This window comes from Lycorma delicatula, chromosome 2 (assembly GCF_047948215.1).
Source record: "Lycorma delicatula isolate Av1 chromosome 2, ASM4794821v1, whole genome shotgun sequence".
Taxonomy (NCBI): Eukaryota; Metazoa; Arthropoda; class Insecta; order Hemiptera; family Fulgoridae; genus Lycorma; species Lycorma delicatula.
The window spans coordinates 28,068,975-28,094,473 of record NC_134456.1 but is presented as its reverse complement, the minus strand read 5'-3'; the positions used below and the strand labels follow the sequence as shown (position 1 = coordinate 28,094,473).

The 25,499-nt window shown below is 27.6% G+C and overlaps 1 protein-coding gene across 2 annotated transcripts in view; it reads right to left on the bottom strand.

Moving 5' to 3' along the window:
• Nucleotides 1-22,211, bottom strand: part of Arp2 (Actin-related protein 2) — a 47,094-nt gene extending 24,883 nt beyond the window's left edge. The window contains exons 1-3 of one of the 2 annotated variants that reach the window (XM_075358571.1): nt 22,057-22,211; nt 19,498-19,608; nt 17,855-17,869 (exon numbers count right to left, since the gene is read on the bottom strand). In XM_075358571.1, coding sequence (XP_075214686.1) covers nt 17,855-17,869; nt 19,498-19,608; nt 22,057-22,104 — 174 coding nt within the window. In that variant the 5' untranslated portion in view covers nt 22,105-22,211. The remainder of the gene's footprint in view (nt 1-17,854; nt 17,870-19,497; nt 19,609-22,056) is intronic. The other variant, XM_075358572.1, reaches the window with a different exon arrangement.
• Between the last annotated feature and the right edge of the window lie 3,288 nt (nt 22,212-25,499).

Below are 25,499 nucleotides of genomic sequence, written 5' to 3'. Positions count from 1 at the left end.
CACAGATTTTTATTTAAAGTAAAACATTTTGTACTTAAAATGAGTGAAAAAAAGAACAAATTTACCAATAATTAAAATGAAAAAACAACAACAGGATAAACTCTGAATTTTAAAGCATCACATATTGTATATTTAAATGATGTCAAAATACGTTTAGTAAAATATCACCAAGTATCAATTACCAAAGTTAAACACAAAACATTATAAAGTACGAATTGCTAACATGCATTTCTAAAACACAGATACAGTTCACATCACTAATTGATTAATTAAAAATAAATTAGATTAAACAGAAATAAATATATAAAAAAAGAAAAAAAAATTGTTTCTTTTTAATATATTAAAAGAAATGTAATTCAAAGAGCCTGGTAAAATTACATTTTCTAAATAATAATTTTTAAATAAATAAAATTAATAAAATATTTTTTTGAAATCATCTTTGAAATGGACACAATATTTTCAGAGTTCATATTTTATTCTCCAAAAATAAATGTAATCTAATTTTATGTTGAATAAACCAATCTCATAGTGCAGTTTTTAATCTCTGTAAATAAAAAAATGCAGTACTATCAGCAGATAGCAAGCAGGATATGTTCTTGAAAGTTTATGTTACTAAAATTTAATGTGGAAAATAATATGACGGTCTACAGCAGTTGTGGGCAACAACACTCACTCACAGCTCATTATTTACTATATAAAGTTATTTCCATTACAGAATATTAAAAATAAGAAGTTATGCAGCACTGCACTACCACATGCAGCTCAATTTGCACCTTTAACTACATATATCACAAACCAAAGCTTAACAAATTATAACCAAAGTTATTATTAAATATTATTTTTTTATGAAAATTATAAATTACAACAATATTCAAACAAATAGTGTAAACGATAAAAATCCACCAAAAACTGTATAATTGTCTTTGGTATAATTTTGCTTACTTAAGTAACTAATATAACTACAGAAAAAACCTGATCAATAAAAAAAAAAACATTAAATTCTGATTTAACAGACTCAAAAACTTCCATAGTTCTCACAATTTTACAGAAAATTTCATGGGAAGTCAACTTCCCATGTAATAAACAAACTTGGCTAAACTGCAAACAGGAACGAAATCTTTCATGTTAATTTAAAATATTTCATCAAGGGTATGATATTTTCAAGAAATATCAATACTTAATTTATATTAAGTAGATTCATGTGTTTTTTAATGTTTACTTATTAAGATATAAATTATACAGAATACAGAATCAGACATCCCAAAGTTTTAGTCAATTTGTTTTCTTGCACTTGTACATGTATTTATACTCTTGCACACATATATTGCTATTATTCAATTAATGTAACTGGCACCTAATTATAAGTAGTAATTTATTAATGATTTAATACACAAACAGCCGCACAACACAGAACTCTAATATTTTTGATGTTTTGATTAATTTCTGTAAAGTAGTCTTCATATTAACTAAATGATCACCACTATAAAGAACAAAATAGCAAATAATAAATCAGTTATGATAACACCATAACAGTGAGAAGCTATATCAGAAGCAAAGAATATAAAAAGCCAAATCCTATTGTGATGTTTTTCTTTTTTATAATTAATTCACTCACAGCTAAAAATTTTTGAGTAAGAAAGATACCATGCTGATTTCATCACAGAACCTTCCAAATTACAGGTAAATACACTATCACTCTGTCATGAAGAGTGGCAGATTATCCGACATATTTAAAAGTAATTTTACCTCACAAAGAATCCAAATTATTAATATAATTTTAAATGTCTGAATGTTGACTGAAAATAGAGTAGCTGTACAACACTATACTGGGTGTTTCATTGCAACCCCCCCCCCCCCCCGGAAATTTTCTCTTAAATTACGCACAATATAAAAAAATAACCTAAACAAAAGTTACTCAGACTGAAGGGGAACAGCTTATATCAGACTTAAGGGGAACAGCTTAAACCTTGGATTTAACCTTGAACTTGGCTGTTATTTCACAGTTAACATGATTTTTTCAATAGAATACCTATTTTTGACCCATAAATGATTAGTCATATGACCTTCAAAAAGATTCCAAGAACATATGCATGATCACATACTCCAATATAAAATTTTCCGCTCTTTTCATTGGTGGTGGTCAAAAATTGACAATTCCATCTGAAAAAATTCATGTTAACCTTAAAATAACGGCCAAGAATCTATTGAACATCAGTTTCAAACTGATCTATCCATAAATGTCTTAATCAAGATAAGTTAGATATAAATACTATCTTTCAATACTATTTTTCAATAAAAAAATGTGAACAATCTTGTTAAAAACCATTGAGATTCTTTCAGAGATGCATATTGAATAGAATTGACAACTGTGTATAACTTTGATTAAAAAAAGATGAAATTCTGTGTATACATTTCCAACTACGCCTCAAAAAAAAAAAAAAAATTCTTCACCAAAATGAAAGAAAATCAGCTTAAAAACTTCAATATTTTTATATACATTTTCAACAGATCAAATATTATTTAAATTAGTAAATTATTCCATTTCTTAAATTATTTATTTATAAGAATTTATTAATTATTTATGTACAATGCAAATCCTGTTCTCCAGTTTGAAACCTACACTAACACTTTCTTGTTGCTGGCAGAGCAGCAAATTCTTTGAAAGTAGTAAAGTGAAACACTGACTCTTTCAACAAGACATTTCACTATATTTAATTTGTAAGAATTTTAGCATTACGCACAAACAAAAAATATTGTGCAGCAAAGTACACAGCATAGTACTGCTTAAAATGTGAAAGTAACTTAAGATTTATAGCATTAGTAAAAGGTTTTAATTAAGCATACACTCTCCTTGGAATACTCCGTTAGAATACTTCTCAGAAAAAAGAATTAAGTGAAAAATGTTTTTAAGGAAATATTTTTCTTAAAAATATCCACATAAAATAATAATTAAGTCTCTCAACCAAACATTAAATATAAAAATATATTACAAAAATTAGACTGATTATAAAGTACAAATTAAATCAAGTAATAGTTTAAAAATGATATCTATGGTTGTCAATAAATAATATCCTATTCAAAAATACTTTTTGATACTGCAAAATCACACAAACAAATGTTTTTCTGAATAACATTAAATAATGTAACATAAAACTCAGAAAAAAATAAAGAAATTTGATTAAAATAATTATAATCATAAACTAAATATAAATTTTAGATAAGTTATAAAAGTAGGAAAAGGCACTGTATTTAAAAATTGCCGTTCTTAGCACAATATAAATCATTGAATAAAAGAGCGTGTAAAAAATGAAACTGAAACGCATAACACAACCCTAATTATTACAAAATGACTACATGAAATGAATTTCTAATTAAAAAAATAAAATACTTCAAAAACAACAAAAGCACATGCATTGATAACGACTACTTAACATATCTTACCAAAAATAAAATAATTTCATTGCAACGCAACAAAATGATGAATATAATATAAAACATTAACTCCAGTGTAACCCAGTTTAATTTGAACTGATAGGATATTACATTTCTGATTTAAGAATTAGATAGGCATTTTCACTGTAAGACCTATTATTGGTGTCTAGACATATGAACAGACTCAAGAACTCACAAATGAAGAGAACATCTCATATTAGTCTGAGAATTATTTCTTTGTAACAATTAAAACTTCTTTTTTTTGCTATAGTAAAATTCTTGAAAATTATTCTTAAGAAAAAAAACAATCAAGGTACTTTGTATATGTTAGAAAGCAACTTATCACCAAAAAGAAATATAGTTCCTTTAAAATGATATTTCTTCTACAAGAAACCAATCTTTTAAATGGTTTTTAATATTATGACTATGCTGTTATACGTAGTTAACAAACATCTTCTAACATAGAAAAATGTAATGATATTTAAAATAGCATGGTGATCAAAATTGAAAGAGAGAAGCTTTTGTTTCTCTGAATCTGAGGGATATGTTTAGATGAATTGTACATTGCACAATATTACAGTAATTAACGAATTTTGAGTAGCTGCATTAATTTTAAAAATAGGCAATAATCTTTTGCATCAGTGTCAAATTTTTTAATAACTAACCATATGATCTCAGTTTTATACTTCTGATTGTTTTTCACCAGACTATTTCCACTAATATCATCCTGGATAAAAGAGTAGATGATCTTAAGAGTCAACAAATACTTCTAAACTACACTTTTTTATCAATGAATTACACATTAACATAAATACAAAATCAAAAAAGTAGATATTAATCTAGATGAAAATTCTTCAATGCACATACTTATAATTTTATTATAAGTGTGTGGATTGAAAAGTGTGACTGTATATTATAACATAATATAATTTTATTATATTCTTATTATAAGGTAATATTATTACCTTAGCATAAGCAAAATGCTTAAAAGAAATGTAAATGATAATAAATTTAAGTGAAAAAGAATTTTTACAGGAAAGTCTGAAAAGATTCAGACCTTTTCAGCAAAGGTCTGTGTGGCTGGGAAATGAAATATACATTAGTCTGTGGTGTTATTTCTTTTAACAAAAGTATGTAAACTGAGAAAGCCACAATAGACTCATATGACATGCAATAAAAAAACTACATTACAAGGGGAGTGTCTATTCTCACATTTCATCACCAGCATTTTCAATGTGAATTAAATATGAATATTTTCATTACATAAATATAAACAAAACAGAACATGAGCATCAGTGAACTCATAAAAATAATGAGTATTTATTTATTATAGTTAACAAAGTTTTATAATATGGCTATTCTTTTTATTATCCTCTATCTACTATCTCTATTATCCGCTATCATTTCTAGCAACCAAAATTAAACACAATTTGAAGACGTGAAGTTTTCTTTTACAGCAATAAGGTGAAAATCACTAAATTATTTATTTACTGATAAAATTATCAAAATAATTTAAAGTAAATAACACAACAAATACACTTCATTTACAATACTAGAGTACACTGAAACACACAACATGCAAAATGTTGTAATGACTTACAGGAAGCTCCTATGAACAGTGTGAGCAGCAAAATAATATAAAGCTTTTATTTTAAAAAAAAGTAATAGAATAAATAAAAATAATATTGATTGTGCAAAAGTGTTAAAAACTATATCAATAAAAATGTGATTAATAAAATTTTAATATCACAATACACATAAAAAAAATGTGATGGAATGAATGAAACCATCGATTATGATAATTTTTCACTTTACACAAACAAGTACATCAGTAATCATTCCCGAAGGGGATCATTATGAATTACAAGCAATTTTTTAACTTATAGGTGATAAAATGAGAATGAGAAATGAATTAAGTTGAATATATGATTTATAATGAATACTTCATCAATTTTTTTTTTATTTATTTTTTTTTGAAACTGTATTTTCACAATAGACCAATATATGTCCAATTATAGAAAGTCTTGTACAGTATTAATACAATTCTAATAAATTTATTAGTTTTATTGACAACTTCTATGTTACACTAACTACTCTCACAACTCTTGCTAAACAAACTGCAGAGTAAAAAAAAAATTAATGTACAGACATTTCTATGCCCTGTTCCATAGACGTAGCATACAGGAATTTTATAAAATTCCTACTTATTCCCATGAAGAAAAGTGTAATGATGATAACAAAATAATATTAGTTTAATAATTTCTTGTTTATCACATCAATATTTTAATATAATCACAAAAGTTCTAAAAAAAAGTTTATGTAAGCATATAACATAGTTAACAATATATGTCAATCATTTCCCTTTGTGACTATTATGATTATTTTTTGTGGAAATGGAATGAAAAACACATGATTAAAACAAACATAGTATTTAAAAAGAGTAATCAATATCCTGGAACAGTAACTGAAAATTAACTTATACAAATATAATCAAATATATGGACACTCAATAATTAACGAGACAAATTGATGTAAAGAAAATACGATTCTCATTGACAATGAAACTTTTTGAAGGTCAAGTTGGCAACCTTAGGAACACATTTAATAGCTGTTCAATAATAATTAAGCTCTTTTCTTGATTGCAGAATGTCAGCTCCACTTGAAATGTGAATCCTGGAAGAGCAAAATTCAATGATAAGATTTTTGCTATCAAAAGGTGTGAAACCAGCAGAGATTTACTCAAAAATGTTGAAACAGTATGGTGAAAATGTTTAATCTGCAGTTATCATTTATAAGTGGGTGGAACAGTTTCATTCAGGCAGAACAAGTGTGACTGATCTCCATCGCTCTGGAAGACCTGTTGAAGTTTCGACTAATGCGCTGCAAAATCACATAAATGATCTCACAAAGACTGGCAAATCAAAATTTCCCAAATTACTAGTTTGTGTAACATTAGTGTTGGAACCGCATATTGATGACAGCTGAATTATTGCAGAACGAGTTCGAGATGGGTTCCAAGACAGCTGACTCATGCCCATAAACCCGGATTCGAATGGGAGATGTTACCCACATCTTCCGTACAGAGGAAGATGTGGGTAACATCTCGCCCAAACCTCGCCCCACCCGATTTTCATTTGTTTGGCCTGCTAAAAAGACATTTTGTGCAGCAAGAAGTTCGATGACATTGAAGCAGTACACAAATGTTTCAAACAACAAGAAGTTTTAAACAGTTTTCAAACAGTATACAAATCTTTACTTCTATGCTGAGGAAATCAGAAAGCTCATAAAACAATAGGAAAAGAGTCTAAATGTTGCTGGAGACTATGTTGAAAAGTAGTGTAAGTTTCATTGTCATTGAATAAATAGTTTTTTTCTACACCAATTTGTCTCATTAATTATTAAAACACCCATCGTATGAAAGTTATATGTATACTTTTTTCTATAAGTTAAATACATAACAATCACTGAATGAATTATAATGACATAATTAATTTTAATAATGAGAATAATCCAGAAAGTGTGGAAGAGAAGTGAAGGTTTTTTTTTTTTATTTGTATGGAACTATTAAATTTTTTTAAGGAATTTTTTTGCTAATCCAACTGATCAGCATTTTATAGCATCACTAAATCCGAAGTTTTAAAATGACAAAAGGTACTCTTACAATGTGAGATAAAATCTAGCACCTTACACGACCAAAACATTATTTCATTAAGGGTCTAACTAATAGAATATTTAGCATAAATGGGCATTACATGTTTGGTTGCAGAGAAATAGTTGATTTTTTAAAAAAATAAAAGTATATGTTAATCAGAACATGATGGAGGTCAATGCATAATATAAACTTCAATGAGAGAAAAGATTGATTATATCATAAATTCTGAAAGTGACATTATCATTAATTCATAAAGGGACAGACAATGTAGACAATAATATGTATCTTAGGTGTTAAGTATGAAAAAGGACCTTTTTTATTTCTAAGTAATAAATCATAAAGGAATCATCCAGAGTGCACAGCTGCCTGTGGTAATATCTCCCAAACTGTATCTCTTGTAAATATCTTGTTCAAAATATTAGATAACCCCATAAAGTAGCAAACTGCAGAAAAAAAGGGTGTAATGCAGTAATTTACTTCAGATTTCTTGCAGCATGTTGTTGCATTTAATGACAAAGCATATCAGACAGTCCCAATAAAAATAATCCGCCAGCTAAAGAATAATCATACTTTTCAAAATATCATTCCTCATAATATTCAAAATAAAAATTATACCGCACCAAATATCGATGTTCTACGGTTAGCAAAGAATAAATAATTTTAAAAGTCTAATTCTTAAACATAAAGATCTGATATGCAAAAGTAATTCTAATCAAGTTATTTTATAAAACTAAATTAATCAAAATAGTTTTATGATAACATAGAGTAAGGTTGTTTTTATTAAGATGAGATGTTTTATTAAAGTAAAACACAATGAAACAGTAAATATTGAAATTAATAAAATAATTTTTAAATACTAATTCATTAACAATAGATAGTTAAATTATTGGAGGCAATACATTTTAACTTTTTATTTAACAATCACATCACATCCAAACAAAAATTTAAGAAAATTAGCTAAATAACACCTTTAATTACTGGTTGCTTTTTATTTATATTTACTTCAAGTAAGAATTTGAACATTATATAATTTAATATGAAAATAATATTTATTTTATAAATATACAATTCTAAAAAAGATGTTAATATCTGATAAATTATTTTACAACATGATCAATGATAAACTTATATAAAATAAGTTATTAGATTTCATAATAATATAACTGGTAAATTGATCAGTTGAAAATATTAGTCACTGCTATGTATATTTTTTTAGCTGAAAATAAAAATGAAATTAATATTTAGTTAATTAACAGAATGGGTTCATGAGTAGGAAATGAAATTTAAAACACACACACACATTCACATTCTCGGTGGATCATACATTACAAAAGTCAGGGTTAATCAACTTATTTAGTAATGGAGAGAAGTGACAAGAATATAACAATAATGAGAGATAAGGTAAGTACACATTTTATTTGCTTATTTATTAACTTTGCACTTCAAAAACTAAAAGCTAACACTTACATCTATGATTTGAGGTGAGGGAGAAGAAATGAATTTTGTAATATGAAAAATACCACGCCTAATCAGGATTGAAATATTTCAATAAGCATGAAACAAGCAACATATGTAGTACAGAATAAACATTATGAGATTAAAATATTTAAATTTAAGAAAAACACAAGTCCCCTAAACCTAAGTCTTATAATCAAAAAATAACAAAATCAACAAGACTAAAGACATGGTAAAAAAATTTAACAATCCACAATCAATTTTTTTTAAACAAATTTACTGGAAAATGATACCGACAGTACCATCATCAAATAAGATATATTCAGAATTACAAACTGTTTAAATAGTAAGTAGGTAACCAAAAGTGATTTCCTGTTATAAAATTTAATCTAAAAATGTGTTTTGATAAGGTGATTGATATCAGACATACTTCCTGTAAGATGAGGAATTTCCTCTTTTAAACTCATAATCGTTAATTTTCTAACAAAATCAAACATTATACATAAAATTCATTTAAAAAAATCCTTTTAGCTTTAATATTCTTTTAATGTGAAGAAATATATAGAAAAAACCTAGATATAAATCAAAAATTTTTTTAATTTAATTTTAACACTGCACAAAGAAAGAAGAAAATAATTTAAATGAGATAATAAGATTAATTAGGCATATAAAATAACTTCTTTATTCAATAGAGTATAAACAAAACATGAATGTATAATGTAATAACAAAAGTGAAAAGATATATGAATTAATTAATATTTAGAAGTGTTAATTTTGGTTTGGTTTACAGAGAGTAAAAAGATAAAAAACGTTTTCAGGAAATGGAAACAAAATTAGAATTTTAAAAATGGAATAAAATATTTAAACTATAGTGTTAACGTATAAATTATATATTAATTTAAGATTTAAAATTATGGCTAACTTAAAAAAAATTCATTCAAATCAACTGCTCCTAGTACATGGAAAAAATATGACAGTCCACTTTTAAACAAATGTTCAAATTTCAATAAATGGACGGTATTTATCAAATTTTGTTAACACATCTTAACTGAACTACTAAATGAAAATAAAACTATTACCTTTTGAAATTTAAAAATATCCATGTTAATCCGCCATGTTAATTCTTAAATACAATAAATATTATTTTAGTAAAATACATCCACACAAGTAAATTTTAGAGCAAATTATTTTTTTCTATTTGATTAAACTCCATTACCTTTCCTCAGTTTTTCTAAAAACAGTTCAAATTACAGGTAGAACACATAGTATAAACATAATATGCTTAATAATTTACTAAATGTTACTCTTTATAACAAGCTACCTTGAGCATTTCATTTTAAGACAAATGACACCTAATTTGTTTAAATACAGCTAAAAAACTGGTGAAATTTATCAATGTTTAATACAATGCATTAATGTTTATTTAAAAACTTTTTTTGTCCAAGACTATAAAAGTATGTATATAAAGGTCACATAAATGTTAAAAATGCAATTTAATTTTACTAATATTAATGAACTTTACTAATGGATTAGATCCATTAGTAACTCAGCTGACAAGACAATTAAAATTTAAACATGTTTAGGCATTTTAAGATGCATCTAAAACTTGTACACAGAAATTATCTACCATAGTTCATAATTCCTATTAAGTGTTTACAGATTTAGACAGATGTAGACTGTTCAAATGTCCATATAAGTTAAAACTATGAATTGAAATCTGACAAGTTGGCCTTGTAAACTCTACAAACATTCCTGAGCCACTCTTTGTAAAAATAAATATTAAGGAACATTGATAAATGGACATGGGTACTATTATGCCTAAACTTTAGTTATATACAAGCAAGAAGAAAATTCAATAGTATTTCATGCAATAGGATAATAAGAAATTTTAAATATGCTTCCTCAATCAATCTATTAACAATCATTATCAATGATTTCTAAGAAAAACATCCACAAAATAACAAAAAAATCAATGCTGATACTGATATTTTAGCATTTAAGTTAAGTATCAGACAGATTTTCTTCTATTCAAAAGAGTACGTTATGGAAATTATTTACTAAGAATTTAACAAAGAATGCATCATAAATAAAATAGCAGGTAAAAATACTGGATTATGAGGAAGATGATTAGTTAATGATTGAAGTCAGCCTGCAAGAGAATTTGAAATTGCTGAAGGTGATATTAAATCGCAACAAGTGAAGAATATTTAGGGGTACTGATATAGAAACCTCAAATGCATTTCTAAAGACTAATCAACTCTTCTGCAAGATTATCATTGATCTCCTTCATTCTTGCCAAAAGTCTTTCCTCTATTGCATGTATTAAACACATCAGTCTAACATTAATACAACATGTCATTCTAATGCAAACACAAATGGATTTTGGATTGGCTAGAAGTCTATGATTTAAAAGATGCTTAATGACAAAATCCATTAGCTTAGCCATACACCACAAGTGTCTGTTATTTCACAATTTTTATAAATATTTGTCTTAATTCATAGTAATATAACAAAACTATTCCATGATAATCACAGCAAAATTTATTTATTTTTTAAAAGTAGAAATTATCTGTAGTTTTAATTGGTAATTTACAAATACTGTCAATTAATAATGCTGCAGCATAGTAGCAGTAACAGGTTAGTTAGTATGTTATGCATTTACTTTTTCCTAAAAAATCGCAGCCGTCATTTAGTTATTTGGAAAAACATTTAAACAAATAATGTCATTTTGTTTATATAAAATACTCTTAAGATTCAGTACATAATAATTTTATTGAAACAGTAGATGGACAATGGAATAATCTACCAATTCAGATGGACATATTTATCAAAACTTTGACCCCAGAGAGGGAAATAACAGGATGCCCTCTGGAGGGCATCCTGATGTTTCAATCGAAATTTCCTGAAAGTTGTCCCCTCTAATTTTTTGTGGAGATCGCAAATCAGGTCTCAAAACCCAAAGGGTGATAGTCTGGATTCACCCAATCTGAACTGATAAATTACTGGGTATTTACTGAAAACGTTACTTCTTAGACATTAATTATTTAAAAATTAATTGCTCCCATTCTGAACCCTCAACACCAAAAAAAGTACATATTTAAAAGTTAGAGATTTTGAGTTTGTTCAATGCAAAAAGTTAGCATAGTCGTTATTAAGAGGATGCTTTTTAAAAACTAAAAAAAGCCCATAGGTTTTGTAATGTGACCTTAACAGTTTAAAAACTACTTCAACCACAAATCTATATGCGAGTACGTATAGATTACTCACTTCTTTACCCTCACTTCTTTTCCCCTCATCAGGAACTCCCAAACCCCAGCTCCTAAGAAACTGAATTTTGCCAAATGGATTCTAATTAAATTGAGGAATTTACAAACAAAACTTCACACTCAAAGATAGAGCTCTACTGTCAATTTGGTTTTTCTGCTGCCGGAAAAACTGACACCCAATGTAGTCTACACCGGAAGTTAATAATCTTAGGAATGGATTATTTTATTTTCTACATACTTGAAATAAAAAACTGTTGCACAAAAAAGGGAATAATTGAACATTTTCAAAACTTTTATGCTGCATATATGACATAATTAACCACTACTCCCAACATAATGGCTACAAATATAGATATACAAGATATCTTATTATAACTTAGTGACTCAGATTTCAGATATTTGTTATACTGATTAGTATTCAGTTTGAAACTAAGAATTTATATAAATGTTAATTTAACCCATTTTTTTCCAAAATAATAATTTACAACTTTTTTGTGATTTTTTTTTCATTTTATACACATCTTTACTATCCAGTTTAAAAAATAAGACATGAAAGGAAAACTCATATTTGTAGTTACTGAGTTATAACCTGTTACATTCATGCTACAATGGGAGTTGCCTCCCAGTTGCATTAATGCAACATTGGAAAATGATGTAAATAGTAAATATATGACTGATAATTACGTTAAATAATTTTATTAACAGTAATAATAATAAATATTAACAATAATTTCAATTCACACTATTTTCTGTAATATTTATAATTTTACTTTTCAGCTGCCTTGTGACATTTTTTATAACAGTCCACATATAAAAATACTTGACATTTCTTGCAAATATAAACAGTTTCAGTATGGCACACTTTACAGTTTCATCTTGCATTAGTTTCATTTCTGTCTATAATATGGTCAATTTTGTTTTTTCATTCATTGTTTGGTAAACTTGTTTTACAGCAATACAAAAAATTTCTGTCACTTATGTGATGTTCTTCAATTTTTGCTGATCGAAGTAATGATAAAACTAACTGCAATATAAATTCTATCTGATTAATTTTATTTCCTGTTGATAAAATATAAAATTTTACCAGTTTTCCTCTCATGAAAATTTTTGCCGAATGACATCCAAAGTAAGGGACCACTGGCTTGTAAGTTGAAATTTTATGAGAAATAAAATTTCTCATAAAAATTAGGACCCAAATTGGCTGAATTTGGCATTCGATTCATTATATGAGCAGAGGTTTGAAAATTTGTCCAATTTTCTATTTTTTGTGTCGTCTGATAAATGGATGTACTTTTTTAATTTCATCAAATCTATTTCGCAGCATTGTCTCTCATACAAGATATATACGTTTATCGGGATCTTTACTCCAGTACATTTTACATTGGGAAGTGAGTTATAGCCCATCAGAATAAGAATTCTAAAAATATTTTCCAAGTCTGGATGAGTTAAAGCTATAGTTATTTTTTCCTTAGCATATGAGATAGAAAACTCAATAATTTTGTCCAGGAACACATAATCAAAAATTAAATTGATTTTTTGAAGAAATGTTAGACCTCCTTATTGTTTTTTTTATTTCTTTCACAAGATTATTTATTTCATTATCATCTCAAATTTTTTATGCAGTTGGTAAAGAATTTCCCCAATTTGGACACGATTTATGTTCCTTGACTTTTTCTTTTGCCATTTTATGTTTAGCTGGTTCAATACTAATGGAACTATGGACTTCAGAAGAACCAGCAATATCCGAAGGAATGAGATTACCACAGTCTATAACAATTTGGTTATCAGTGTTTTCTTCATCCGTATTTTTATCAACATCAGGTGGTATAATTACTGAATGACACTGCATGCTGCTTCCTCTTCCCCGATCTCATCAAGTACTGCAAGCAGCTCTTCTGCTATTCTTAATATTCTTGTTGAAAACTCATAGCAGAATATACTGGTCAAAGTAATATGTCAATATCTGCATGCTAATAATTTCATCTCACAGTTCGGTGATAACTCAAACTACACACTAGAAACTAATAACTACACTTATATTATGAAATAAAAAAGTTATTAAGCACTAAAATCTTAACACTGTAAACAAAACTGAAATATGAATGTAACGTAGCTACAGTAATGATGGCAACAATTTGTTTTGATCAAGGCACTACACACAGCAGCTGTTATCTCAACTACCTGTAAATTCCCAACGTTGCACCAATGCAACAACTGCACATTACATTGAATATCAAAGAAACCCAAAGCTCAGTCGTAACGGAAATGACTCGGCAATAAACTACATATAAAAATAACTGAAAACAACAAAAAATTCAGTTCTGAAAATGTACATACTTTTATTTCTTACGACAAAAACCAGACTCTGAATGCACTGGTTTTATCATTATTCAAGTTCACATAAGAAAGGAAACATGTATAAAAATATTAACAAAAACACATTAATAAAATCTCTATTTATTTTAGAATTAATAACAAATCAAAATAAAAGTTACATATCACAAAAAAAAAAAAATTAATATATATAAATTTTTGTACTGTTGTGTTTATGCAATGTTGGGAAGAAATGGGTTGAACAAAAATCATTTACATTTAAATTTTACAAAATAACAAGTCCATTAAATATGTAAACGCTACATAAAATTAACTAGAATGACACACAACATTTCAAATTGTTATTTGCAATACCACTTTACTTGACTAATATGGATATTTTCTACAAGATGGCAATGTTCATTACATCAATTCCTCACTTTATCAACAAGTTTATGTGTATTAAACATAACTTTATAAAAAATCATGTGTTAGTGTTCTTCATTACATTACTTCAAGAAACAATGATACTGCCCAGTATCACTAACAGTATAATGTAAATATTAACAACTTTTACTAGAGACCATGAATGATTTTTAAAATATAAAGACTCTTAGTGTGTAATAAGCAAAGATAACATGTAATCGATTAATTAAACGAATCAAGAGAAATAAATTTATTCAAGAAAATCCAGATCTTAGATTATAAATAATCTAAGTGATAAAAATATAAATACTGTTCCAAAATTATTTTTTAAATATTGTGAATAGAAGAAATTTATTTTAGTACATTAAAAGGAATAAATTAAAATTTGTTAAAGGATTCTAAACATTGTCATGCATTAACTAAAAAAAAAATACATATATATATTTAAACCAGATTTACTTGCATAACTTCCGCTGCACTGTTTATTCCTATTTTTAAGCTCTAAAATATCAGCACTGAGAAAATACATTTTTTACTCTAAAATGCCAAAGGTTTATTGCGCAATCAAACTAAGCAATGTAAAAATAATTTTACAATTTAGTTACAAAAAATTTATAACAGGCACAATAAACTCAGAGCAGTTTGAAGAAATAAAGTCAAATACTCTAGCTAAAAAACATATTTCAGTGTTGCTAGTCATCCACTGTTACTGCTCCAGATACAGTGTCTGTCAAAGGACAACTCCTTAAATTACACAATATTGCTTCCTGTTTTTATACTTTTGCTAAACCATACAGTGGTAGACATTATCCAAATAACTCTAAATATGAGTGTTTTTTTTATACAAATTCGACCTTTTTAACTTTAAAGAAATGATTTTATTGCAATTTGTTTCTACAAGGACTTAAATGTAAGCCAAAATTTAATTTTAAATAAATTACTCTAGAACTGATACACCCAGACTAATGAATTTTGGTATATGTACAGATTTGCAGGTAAGAGAGATGCTGGAGCATCTCTCTCATCATAGCCTTGCAGGTAAGAGAGATGCTGGAGCATCTCTCTTACCTGCAAGGCTATGCAAGACATCAACATAGCCTTGCGTAAACCTCTGCTTAATGAACAAGCTAAGAAAAGGCAAATGAGATGGTTATGAGAAGTGTAATGGATGAAAGAAGCCTGGCAAAGATGGGTTTTTCAGATGAAAGCAGATTTGAACTATATACAAAGATGGCAACAGCAAACACAGAAGTTTCTGCCATCCTGCACTGCACCAGTCGTTCAAGCTGGAGATGAAGCAATAATGAATTGGGATGCATAACCAATGAAGGTCCTGGAGAACTGTACATTATTGATGGATCAGTCAATCACCCGAGATATAGAAAAATATTGGAGGAAATAATGGTTCCATCAGTGACTAAGCTAATGAAAGAGAATTATCTTTTCCAGCAAGACAATGCTCCCAGTCACCAGAGTCACATTATGGCAGACTGGTTCAAAGAAAAAGTAAATGAACTGCTACCATGGCTAGTATGCTTGCCGGACCTCAATTCCATAGAAAACCTATGGAACTCTATGACAGTCATGTTGGCCAAGAGGAAGCCCAAATCAAAGGACGATTTGAAGCAGAATTTTGCTATGTTGTGGCGAGACATCACTGTTGACAAATGCAGAAGGCTGATCAACTCAATGCCAGATCATGTGAAGGTGGTCAAAAAGCCAACAGAGGGCACACTGATTAACTGTAAGATTGCTCTTTTTAATTTTTTGTAAAATTTTAAAATAAACCTACTTACAGAAAACTCAAATTTTGTATTTTTTTTATGATTTTCTTAAACTTTTGACAGATACTGTAAGTCTTCTGCATTACTGGCCATACTTCGTTGCCACATAGCACCATTTATTTTATAATAATACTCATTCACTATTATTCAGATGAGTATCATACATGCATTTAATTCGAGATATATCTACTAATTTTTGCACTAGTCTATTCGTTTTAAACTTAACTGTACTTTATCATTCTATTTTTTTAACAAGGTTTTTTCTTAAACACCAGTATTTTGTGATTATATATGATAGGTTACATTTACCTGGTATAAATCCTAAGAATTACTATATTCAATGTCTTGAATATTATTTTTATGATAATGACAACTTATGGTTTTTTTATTTTCATGTAAAATCATCATACACACAAATATACATGCAGCTTGTGTGTATATGCATGTGCACACACACACACACACACTTTTTAAAGCTAGTTGCTTGAAAGTGTGAAGAGGTAATATATATTTTTTCTTGTTTGCAAAATGGTATATTAGTCATTAGATGTTACTTACAGAAAGGAATCAACATTACTAGAAATTTCTCTAAAATCACTGTTAAGAAGACTTACCATTTGGATCAAAATATGATTTTGAAATATCACTATCCAATATATTATGTATGAATTAATCAGTAAATAATTTTTATATCATGTTATTATTCATTTATCAATACTGAAACTAACATTTAACATTATTCTAACTAAAACACTGAATACCAAAATGAACAGAATACAATACACCATTATATAATGGTTAACTGCCACACGGTGACAAAACAGCTTTAAAATCACATGACACAAAAGTTTGATTTTATTTTAGTATTACAATTTTTAACACATTACACATTTAATAAAGAATATGAAATGATAGGTGAAAAAAGCCAGATCCTTGCTGGGAATTGAACCCAAAACTAACTAATTTAGAAGCCATTAAGGTAAACAAGGCACCAAGTGGGCCAAATGTAGTGGTCTATACAACTATCAACACCTCATTTGTAACTTTTACTATGATATCATTCATGCAAATAGTGTTAATAATAAAATATTTTTTACTTCTAGACAATTTTTTATATTTTTTTTTTATATCCAAGTGCAGACATTACACATGAGTATATAAATTTAACATGGAGAAACAGATCAGACTTATAATAATATTGATGAAATTCTAAAAAGTAAATGTTGACCTCTAATCAATAACAAACCTGTTCAGGGCACTGTTTATGACATTACTTACTGAATAGTTTAATTAAACCTAATGCATCATAATAAAAAATAACTATTTATCATTAGAACTGTGAAAAAAACATATATAGGAAAAACAGAACACTAAAAAACTGTTAAATAAGTATGATATAATGCTTATTTTATCATAAAACATAACAAGCAATAAATGAAAGCTTCAAACTGGTGTTAGCAAAAAAAAAATATACGTATATAAATTCAAAAATCTTTTCTAGGCTTACAGAATGTCTTCTGTCTTACTTTGACACAATAGTCCTGGAAAAAAATGTTTGAAGTGATTACTTCTTATAAAAAGAATTACTAGATAAAAAGACAACTTCAGTCCTTATCTATTTAGAATAAAACACATCGAAATTAAATATAACTATTATTTAACTGTAACTAAACAAAGGCACAACATAAATAACCTAAAAACAACTATTTATCCCAATTTCTGGTTTAAAAGAACCATGTTAACTGTTTTCTTACCAATCAGCATTTTATAAAATAATACACAAAGAAATAAGAACTAAGAATTCATTGTGAAACACAATTGGAAAGTACCTAAATCTCAAAAAAGAATTTATTGTGAAACACAATTGCAAAGTAACTAAATTTCAAAAAGAACTGTAAAGGAATGTTTACTTTACAATGTCCTTAGACTGACCAAATAAAAAAGCATAACAATGAGCTTTTGATTTTTTAACTGAAATATAAAACCTGCAGCTTTCAGATAAACCCCAATGAACAGCAATAAAAGTTTATTAGCAGGTAATTCCACATTATTATACCAGCCGTTCTATTAGCGTTACCAGCTCCACCAGTGAAAGATTTTTCCCTAAAATGAGATATACAATAATGGCTAGGAAAGACTGACCTTGAGGTCCCTTCCAAAGAAATCCAATAACTAACTGCATATATCTCATGGTCTTGCTAACTTATGCAGACAACCTCTTTCATAAAATAATGCAGCAGTATGGTCTGTAATAAAAGTCTCCTGTAACTACAGAACACTTCATCCTTGAATATGAGGGCCTGACAGAAATAATTTCAAATCACTCGGGTCAGTCTTTTAGGATGGATGGATGTGACCTGATTAGTCGAGAAACTTCGTTTATGAAAATGTAATTAAAATAAGAATAAATAAATGCTGTCTAATATTAACAGTTATGTGAAACACCTGTCTGAGGTTCTATTTCTAACGATCAGTTATTTCTAAAGTCCAAGGACTTACTTCCCACCCAAAAGTTGAATAAAAGGCTTAGCAGTCACAGAGCTGTTAATTAAGACCATCTGTGCCAATCCCATTAGTATAGTGCAAGATAATTCCTTAGATGTACTTCTTTTTAGCTCTACAAAACATAATTATTATTTTTTTGAATAAATACATGTTTAAAATATTCTGAATTTGAATTTTCCAAACCTTTTGATTCATAAAAATAACAAAAAGATGGCTATCATTCAGACTATGCAATTATTCATTTTAATAAATCAATAATTATAATTCTATTACAAACCAGAAATAAAACATTAATAAAAAGTTGATGGTTTATGTCGCATGTTTAATTTTTTAGGGTAGTTAGGTAAACAATGCACAGAACAGTAACCAACTTCCTTAAAATGTAAACTTGAGGTGGTAATACATATTACTACATAGTCAAGAAAGAAATCATAAAACAATTATTACTAAAGTTAACTTATTATTCTTAATAGATTAAAATATAGAAATACATTTTATTTTTACATAAAATTGTATAATTAACACAAGCAATTTACATGTAAACAAATATACATGCACAAACACACACATATGCATGTACACATACACACACTCACTCACTCTCACACATTACAGCATTATATATACACCTAGAAATTACAATCAGTTAGTAAAGTGAATATACCTTCACTTCAATATCTCCTATCTTATTGACTGCTCGGATGATAGGTCTCCCCACCATAGATGGAAATATGTGAGCTGGAAAATTTGATCCTGCATACCCACACTTCACAAACTAAAAATAGAAGAAATCACAAATAAAAAGTAACGTAAAATCTTGGTGTGAATATAAGAAGGAACACTAAAATGTAAAATTAAGCCAAAATAAATAAAAAATGCTTAGTTTCCCTTGAACAATAGATAATCAATTAAGTATACATTTACTATTTTTATAAGATCTACATATCATTTTAATGATTTTTTTTAAGTATACTCAAATAACAGCACCCTTCAGTTTTGCCTTCTACCTTTTTTTAATATATATGTGACATATAACATTATAATAGCTCCATTCAAATTGTAATGATTAATTCAACAGAACAGAAAAGTTATGACATTTAAAGAAGAATCATAAAATGACAGCCAATGTACTATAATGGGAATGAAATAATATGAACAATTGTTGGATCTTTTCTTTTAAGTGGCAGCATTTTAATTTTGTTGGGAATGGTGTAAACATGTCTCAATGTCATAGCTGCATGGTGCGTCATTACTGCCGCCACCAAGCAGTAATTATTTTTTTTTTACAATATTCCATTCCTCAGAAATCATTCTGCAAGTTGAAGCCTTCATTTATTGTTGTCATTATTTTCATAAAAAAATGTAATTTTTATTTGTTAAAATGAATTTACTGCAATTGACCAGTCAAATTCACAATAATAAAATAGTGATTTAATTCTTGAAAAACAAAGGTGTTCACACAATTTACACTTGTGTGCTTGCTAATGGACACAAAATGAAATTATACACTCGGAAGTACAAAATTATTTGAAAAAATTCTTCAATGTATTGCGGAATTCGTGCCACCCAAATAAATTATCCTTCATATTTTGTATTATATTTCACATTATTATTGTTCTGTATTATAGGCCTACAGTATTTTTAGTTAATCTTGTTCATTTTTTTATGTATGTTTATTTTGGTATACTGTACGTTGATTATTATTATTATTATTGTACAATATATGTTTATTATTAGATAAAGTTAAAAATACAAATTTGTAAAAATAAAATAATTTAAAAAGATTAAAGTAAGCAACAACATTGTAATCAATCAAATACTGAATTATTATTGCTTTGACAATCTGACATCACCAAGTCGCAGCCAGAGGGCCAGTCACTGTGGTATTGCCGACAATATACTATAATTATGTCATTCCAGCTAATACAGAGGCTCATTTACATTATTCCCAACAGAAACACAAATGCTGCCACAGAAACGATCTTAATTGTTTTCTCTTCACATTTTGACTAATTTATGTTAACTATTATTATTTATTTTGACTATGTAAATTTATGCTTTTAAAAGACACATTTATGACGCATTAATTGTTTATAGCCTTTCCTTTTTTTTGTGAATTGATTTGAAAAATACCTGCCCCTCCAAACAGTCAACATGTAAGAAATTGACTTAACATCATACCATTTTGCGCCTAATATGCTTCTACATGCCTTTCAATATATCAACTCAATAAATACTTGTACTATGAGTATACATTTAAAATACAAACAAATGTAAATTGTAATATTTTATACAATACATAAATAATATATATACACACACAAACAAATAAAACATAAAAATCATTAATTTTTCATATTATATTTGCATTGGTTACATTAATTTCTAACGTTACCAAAATAGAATAAAATAGTTTTCAGGTGATTAAAATGAAAAAACACCACTGTTACTAATTTAGGTACAATCTTATATTTTTAAGTAAAATAAAATTTACTGCATTCGTACTGACACAAATGCAATAAAGTTGTTACTAATAGGGTCAATAAAAATTTTCAGTCAAATATAATTTGTCCATGCAATTTAAAAGGAATTTACAAGGCATAAATATTATTTGATTAATAGTGTGTCAAGTGCGGTAATATCCAATAACGTACTATAAATCCTGATATTTGAAAATCAATATTTGTGAAAATCATTACAGCATAAAACAAGTGATGAGATGAGAGTGATTGTAATTACAGAACGAGTAGTTTGAATTAAATATTTACAATAATATAAATAAATCATGATTAATGATTTATTTTTATTATGTATAGCTTTTGATTAGCTTTTAATAAAAAGCTAATTTAATTTTTTTTTAATTAAAAAAATTTTTTTTCCAAAGCAGTGTAAAACAATAATCAACCCTCAAAAAAAAAGAAAAAAATGAATATTAAAACAAACTTTAGTAATTATTAAAGATTTACAAATTTCACTGAAACTGGTGAAGTAAAATATTACGTTAACATTCGTAAAAATGTTACAGGCCCAGCAAAAAAAGTGTAGTGAATCACACGTTTACATAATAAAATTTACAGTTCACTGCAACACTGAGCCAAAAATAAAATGAAAGTGGCAATAAAAGTAATAAATAAAATTAAACTGTTAGTAAAAACGACTAACTAGTTGTCATGGAAGATAGGTTAAGTTACTTTTAACACATATTGACACAGTTTCGACTCACCCCAGTTCCATTATCACAGACAATTACTTTTCTACCTTCTTTATCCATTTTTCTACTTAATATCTAAAGAATTAATATAAAAATTAAATATTTAATAAAACATAAACCGGTAGGTAACACCCATTGAGATCATCAATCCCAATCTGACCAATTCTGAGAATTCTAACCTCTATGTTCAATGACTATACCACACAGCAAGATTTTTTTACACGCAACTTTTCTGAAAAAGTATTACTTAATGTATACTTAAGTAACCAATTAAAATAATTTCAACTACTTCAAAATTGCTTCAAATTGTTTAAACTAAAACATAATTTTTTTAAGTGTAATTTTCTAATTTAATTTAATATTGGCAGTACCGTATAACGAACGAGTACCGCAGAGATTCAATGCCAGTTAAAAAATTTTGTACGTAAATATGTGTTTTATTTCATGAACTGGCTAAATTTATATTACAGAGCCTTTTTTCATCTAAACACTACGGAAGAAGTAGTCTAATTTTTCCTATCCATTAATTAATTTAACCTATTATACATAAATAAAATTAAGAGTAGCTAATTTATTTTCCCTTTTTTTAATCAAACTAATTCTGGATTAATACCTAAATTTTTAACTCAATTTCTACTGTAAAAATCCTTCAGGTAGTTTAAATTTGTTTTAATTAGTTAATCAACTCATTATGCTCATTTATTATTCTTTTTTACCAGCCTCAATCACCCATGTATATATTCATTCATAGTATTCTGCTACTAGGGCGGATCCTGTAACATCTGCTGCTTTCCACATTTTTATCCTTTGGTAACCTTTCTTTCCTCTTTACCATAATCCTAGTCATCATTTGAACTCTCTTCCTTTCCTTCCATTCACCAAGCCTTCGCATTCAGTAATAAACATCTTCTTCTCATACTATGTACTTGCCAGTTCCTTTCCCTATATTCAATCACATTTAGCATTTTCCTGGTCTCTTTTATCCTCCTTAATACTTCATTTGTTATATGATCTTGCCATCTGACATTTATCATTCCACATCTCAAAAGCCTCATTTGTTTTCTTTCTACTTTTCTCATCGTCCATATTTTAACTCCACAAAGCATCACATTTTAAATAAAACATTTCACTAAACTCTTCATTAACGCTAAGTTTAACTTTCCACAGAGCAGTCTTCCCTTCTCATCAAATGCATCCTTACTTCTTATATTAATATTAATATTCTTGTTTTAATTTCTACTGCACAAGTCAGGTCAGCAGTTATAAAGCTGCCTGTCTGAAATTTCTTTACCTGTTCTAAAGTTCCATTTCCTATCTTAATCTCAATCCTCTCCTCTTTTTCACCTAATACCATACATTTTGTCTTCTTTTTGTTTATCCTCATACCCTGACTTTTTCATATAAGTCATCAAGCATTTCTTTTAGTTTACTTGGATTCTCCGCCAGCACCACCATGTCATCAGCAAAATTTATACAATTCTATTCATCTTCCCCTGATCTTTATTCCTCTTTTCCCATTCAGACAGCATTTAATCATTTCTTTCAGATATATACTAAACAGTGTTAGTGACATGCAGCATCCCTGCCTCACTCCCCTTCCAATCCCTATTCTTCCTGTCATTTTGTCTCCTACCTTCACCCTCACTCTTATTCTCTGGTTATACTACAGCTCTATTTTATTAGCTGCCTCTCTTTACAGTCAATTCCCTTCTTTTCCAAAATTAGCAGTAATTTATACCATCTAACTCTGTCAATCACCTTTTCTAAGTCAACAAACATAACATACACTCTCCACCTCCCTTCCATATATCTTTCACCTATTACTCTTAGCAGCCCTGTATTATACCCTGTTCCAACAACTCTCCTAAACTGTTCTTCCTCAGTACTGCTATCCAATTTATTGTATATCCTCTTTTTAGAACTCTTTGCAGTTCCTTAGCTACATGTGATATTAGGCTAAATTTTATATGTTCTTCACATTTCTTTGTATTTCTTTTCTATAGGTACCATTATTTTATTCCAGAAGTCGTCTGACCACTTTCTTCTTCAAGTATTCCATTGCATAGATCTATTCATAACAATATTCCCACACATGTATATATACATAAACCCAGTTTATTTAATTCATTTGTTGTATTGTACTGCAGATATTTATACTTTCAGTTTTGTGTATGAGTTAGTGTGTGTTTGGGTGGCTTTAGCAAAATTAGGACTAATTTTGCTAAAACCACACAAATACTACAATTTTTACAAGTTAAAAATTGTAGTAGATCAGAGGTATAATAATAATACTCCTTTTTCCTCTTAAATAAACATCAAAGAATGTCAAAGTCTAAGAGCAACGAAGGAAAATATTTGATAAAATTCATTGTTTGTCTGCTACAGATAACAAATACTGAATGGGATAAGTGACTTGGTTTATACTAAGAAATACATTTTTTGTTATATTTTGGTACTGCTTTTATGCAAATAAGGAACCATTTTTTTTTTTACAAGTAATTTCAAGTATTAGATACAACATCAACAAGTATTTGGATAAATTATCTAATTTGTAGAAGTTGGCAATTAAAAAATTACAAAAAAAGTAGTAAATAACTAACTATAAATAATCAAAAAATGAAAGAATAACTGAGTACTCAAATATGATGACCTAAGTGGAGATTTTTCAAGAATGCTAGTGAAGAATCATGAATATATTACCATTACTTCAAATCTGAATGGGATAAAGTGAGTAACAACTCAATTTTCAGTTGTAAAAATGTTATTAACATGATTTAAACTATTTTACAAAACAAATTTTGAAAAATGCAATTAAAAATTTCATTAAATTATTATCAAAAGGGTGTTAATTTTATTTACCGTAATTATCTCACAACTTTATTCAAAATCAAAATAAAATAAATTTTATTTTAAAATTATTCAAAAATGATTCCAAGGTAATTTAAGCATGTGAAAATTTTAATTTATTGTTTTAGATCTCATAATAACAATTTAGAAGTTTCTGACTTTATTATTATCATTTTTTATTTTTGTTTTATTTTTTATTATATCTCTTTTCCAAAGTATGTCTAGAGCAAGTAAGAATAAAAAAAAAATCACCAAGAAAAGCCATGATCCCCACAGATATTTTCAAATAAATTTTGTTGAACACATGGCTAGTGTGATAGTACAATTAGTAATTAATAAACCCATCTATGAACACACTAAAATAGCAAGTTTTTAATGTAAAACTTATTTAAAAAGATCTTTGAATCCATAGATTATAAAATCCTAAAAGGTTATAAAATACTGCAATATCTGGAAATGCTTTACCATCTATAACAACAGAAACTTGATATTTCTCACATGATAACTAATGGGTTTTAAATAATATTAATAATTACATACATATGTATACTAGCAGACCCGGCAATGCTTCGCTATTACTAGATTTGAGTATGGATATATAGATTAAA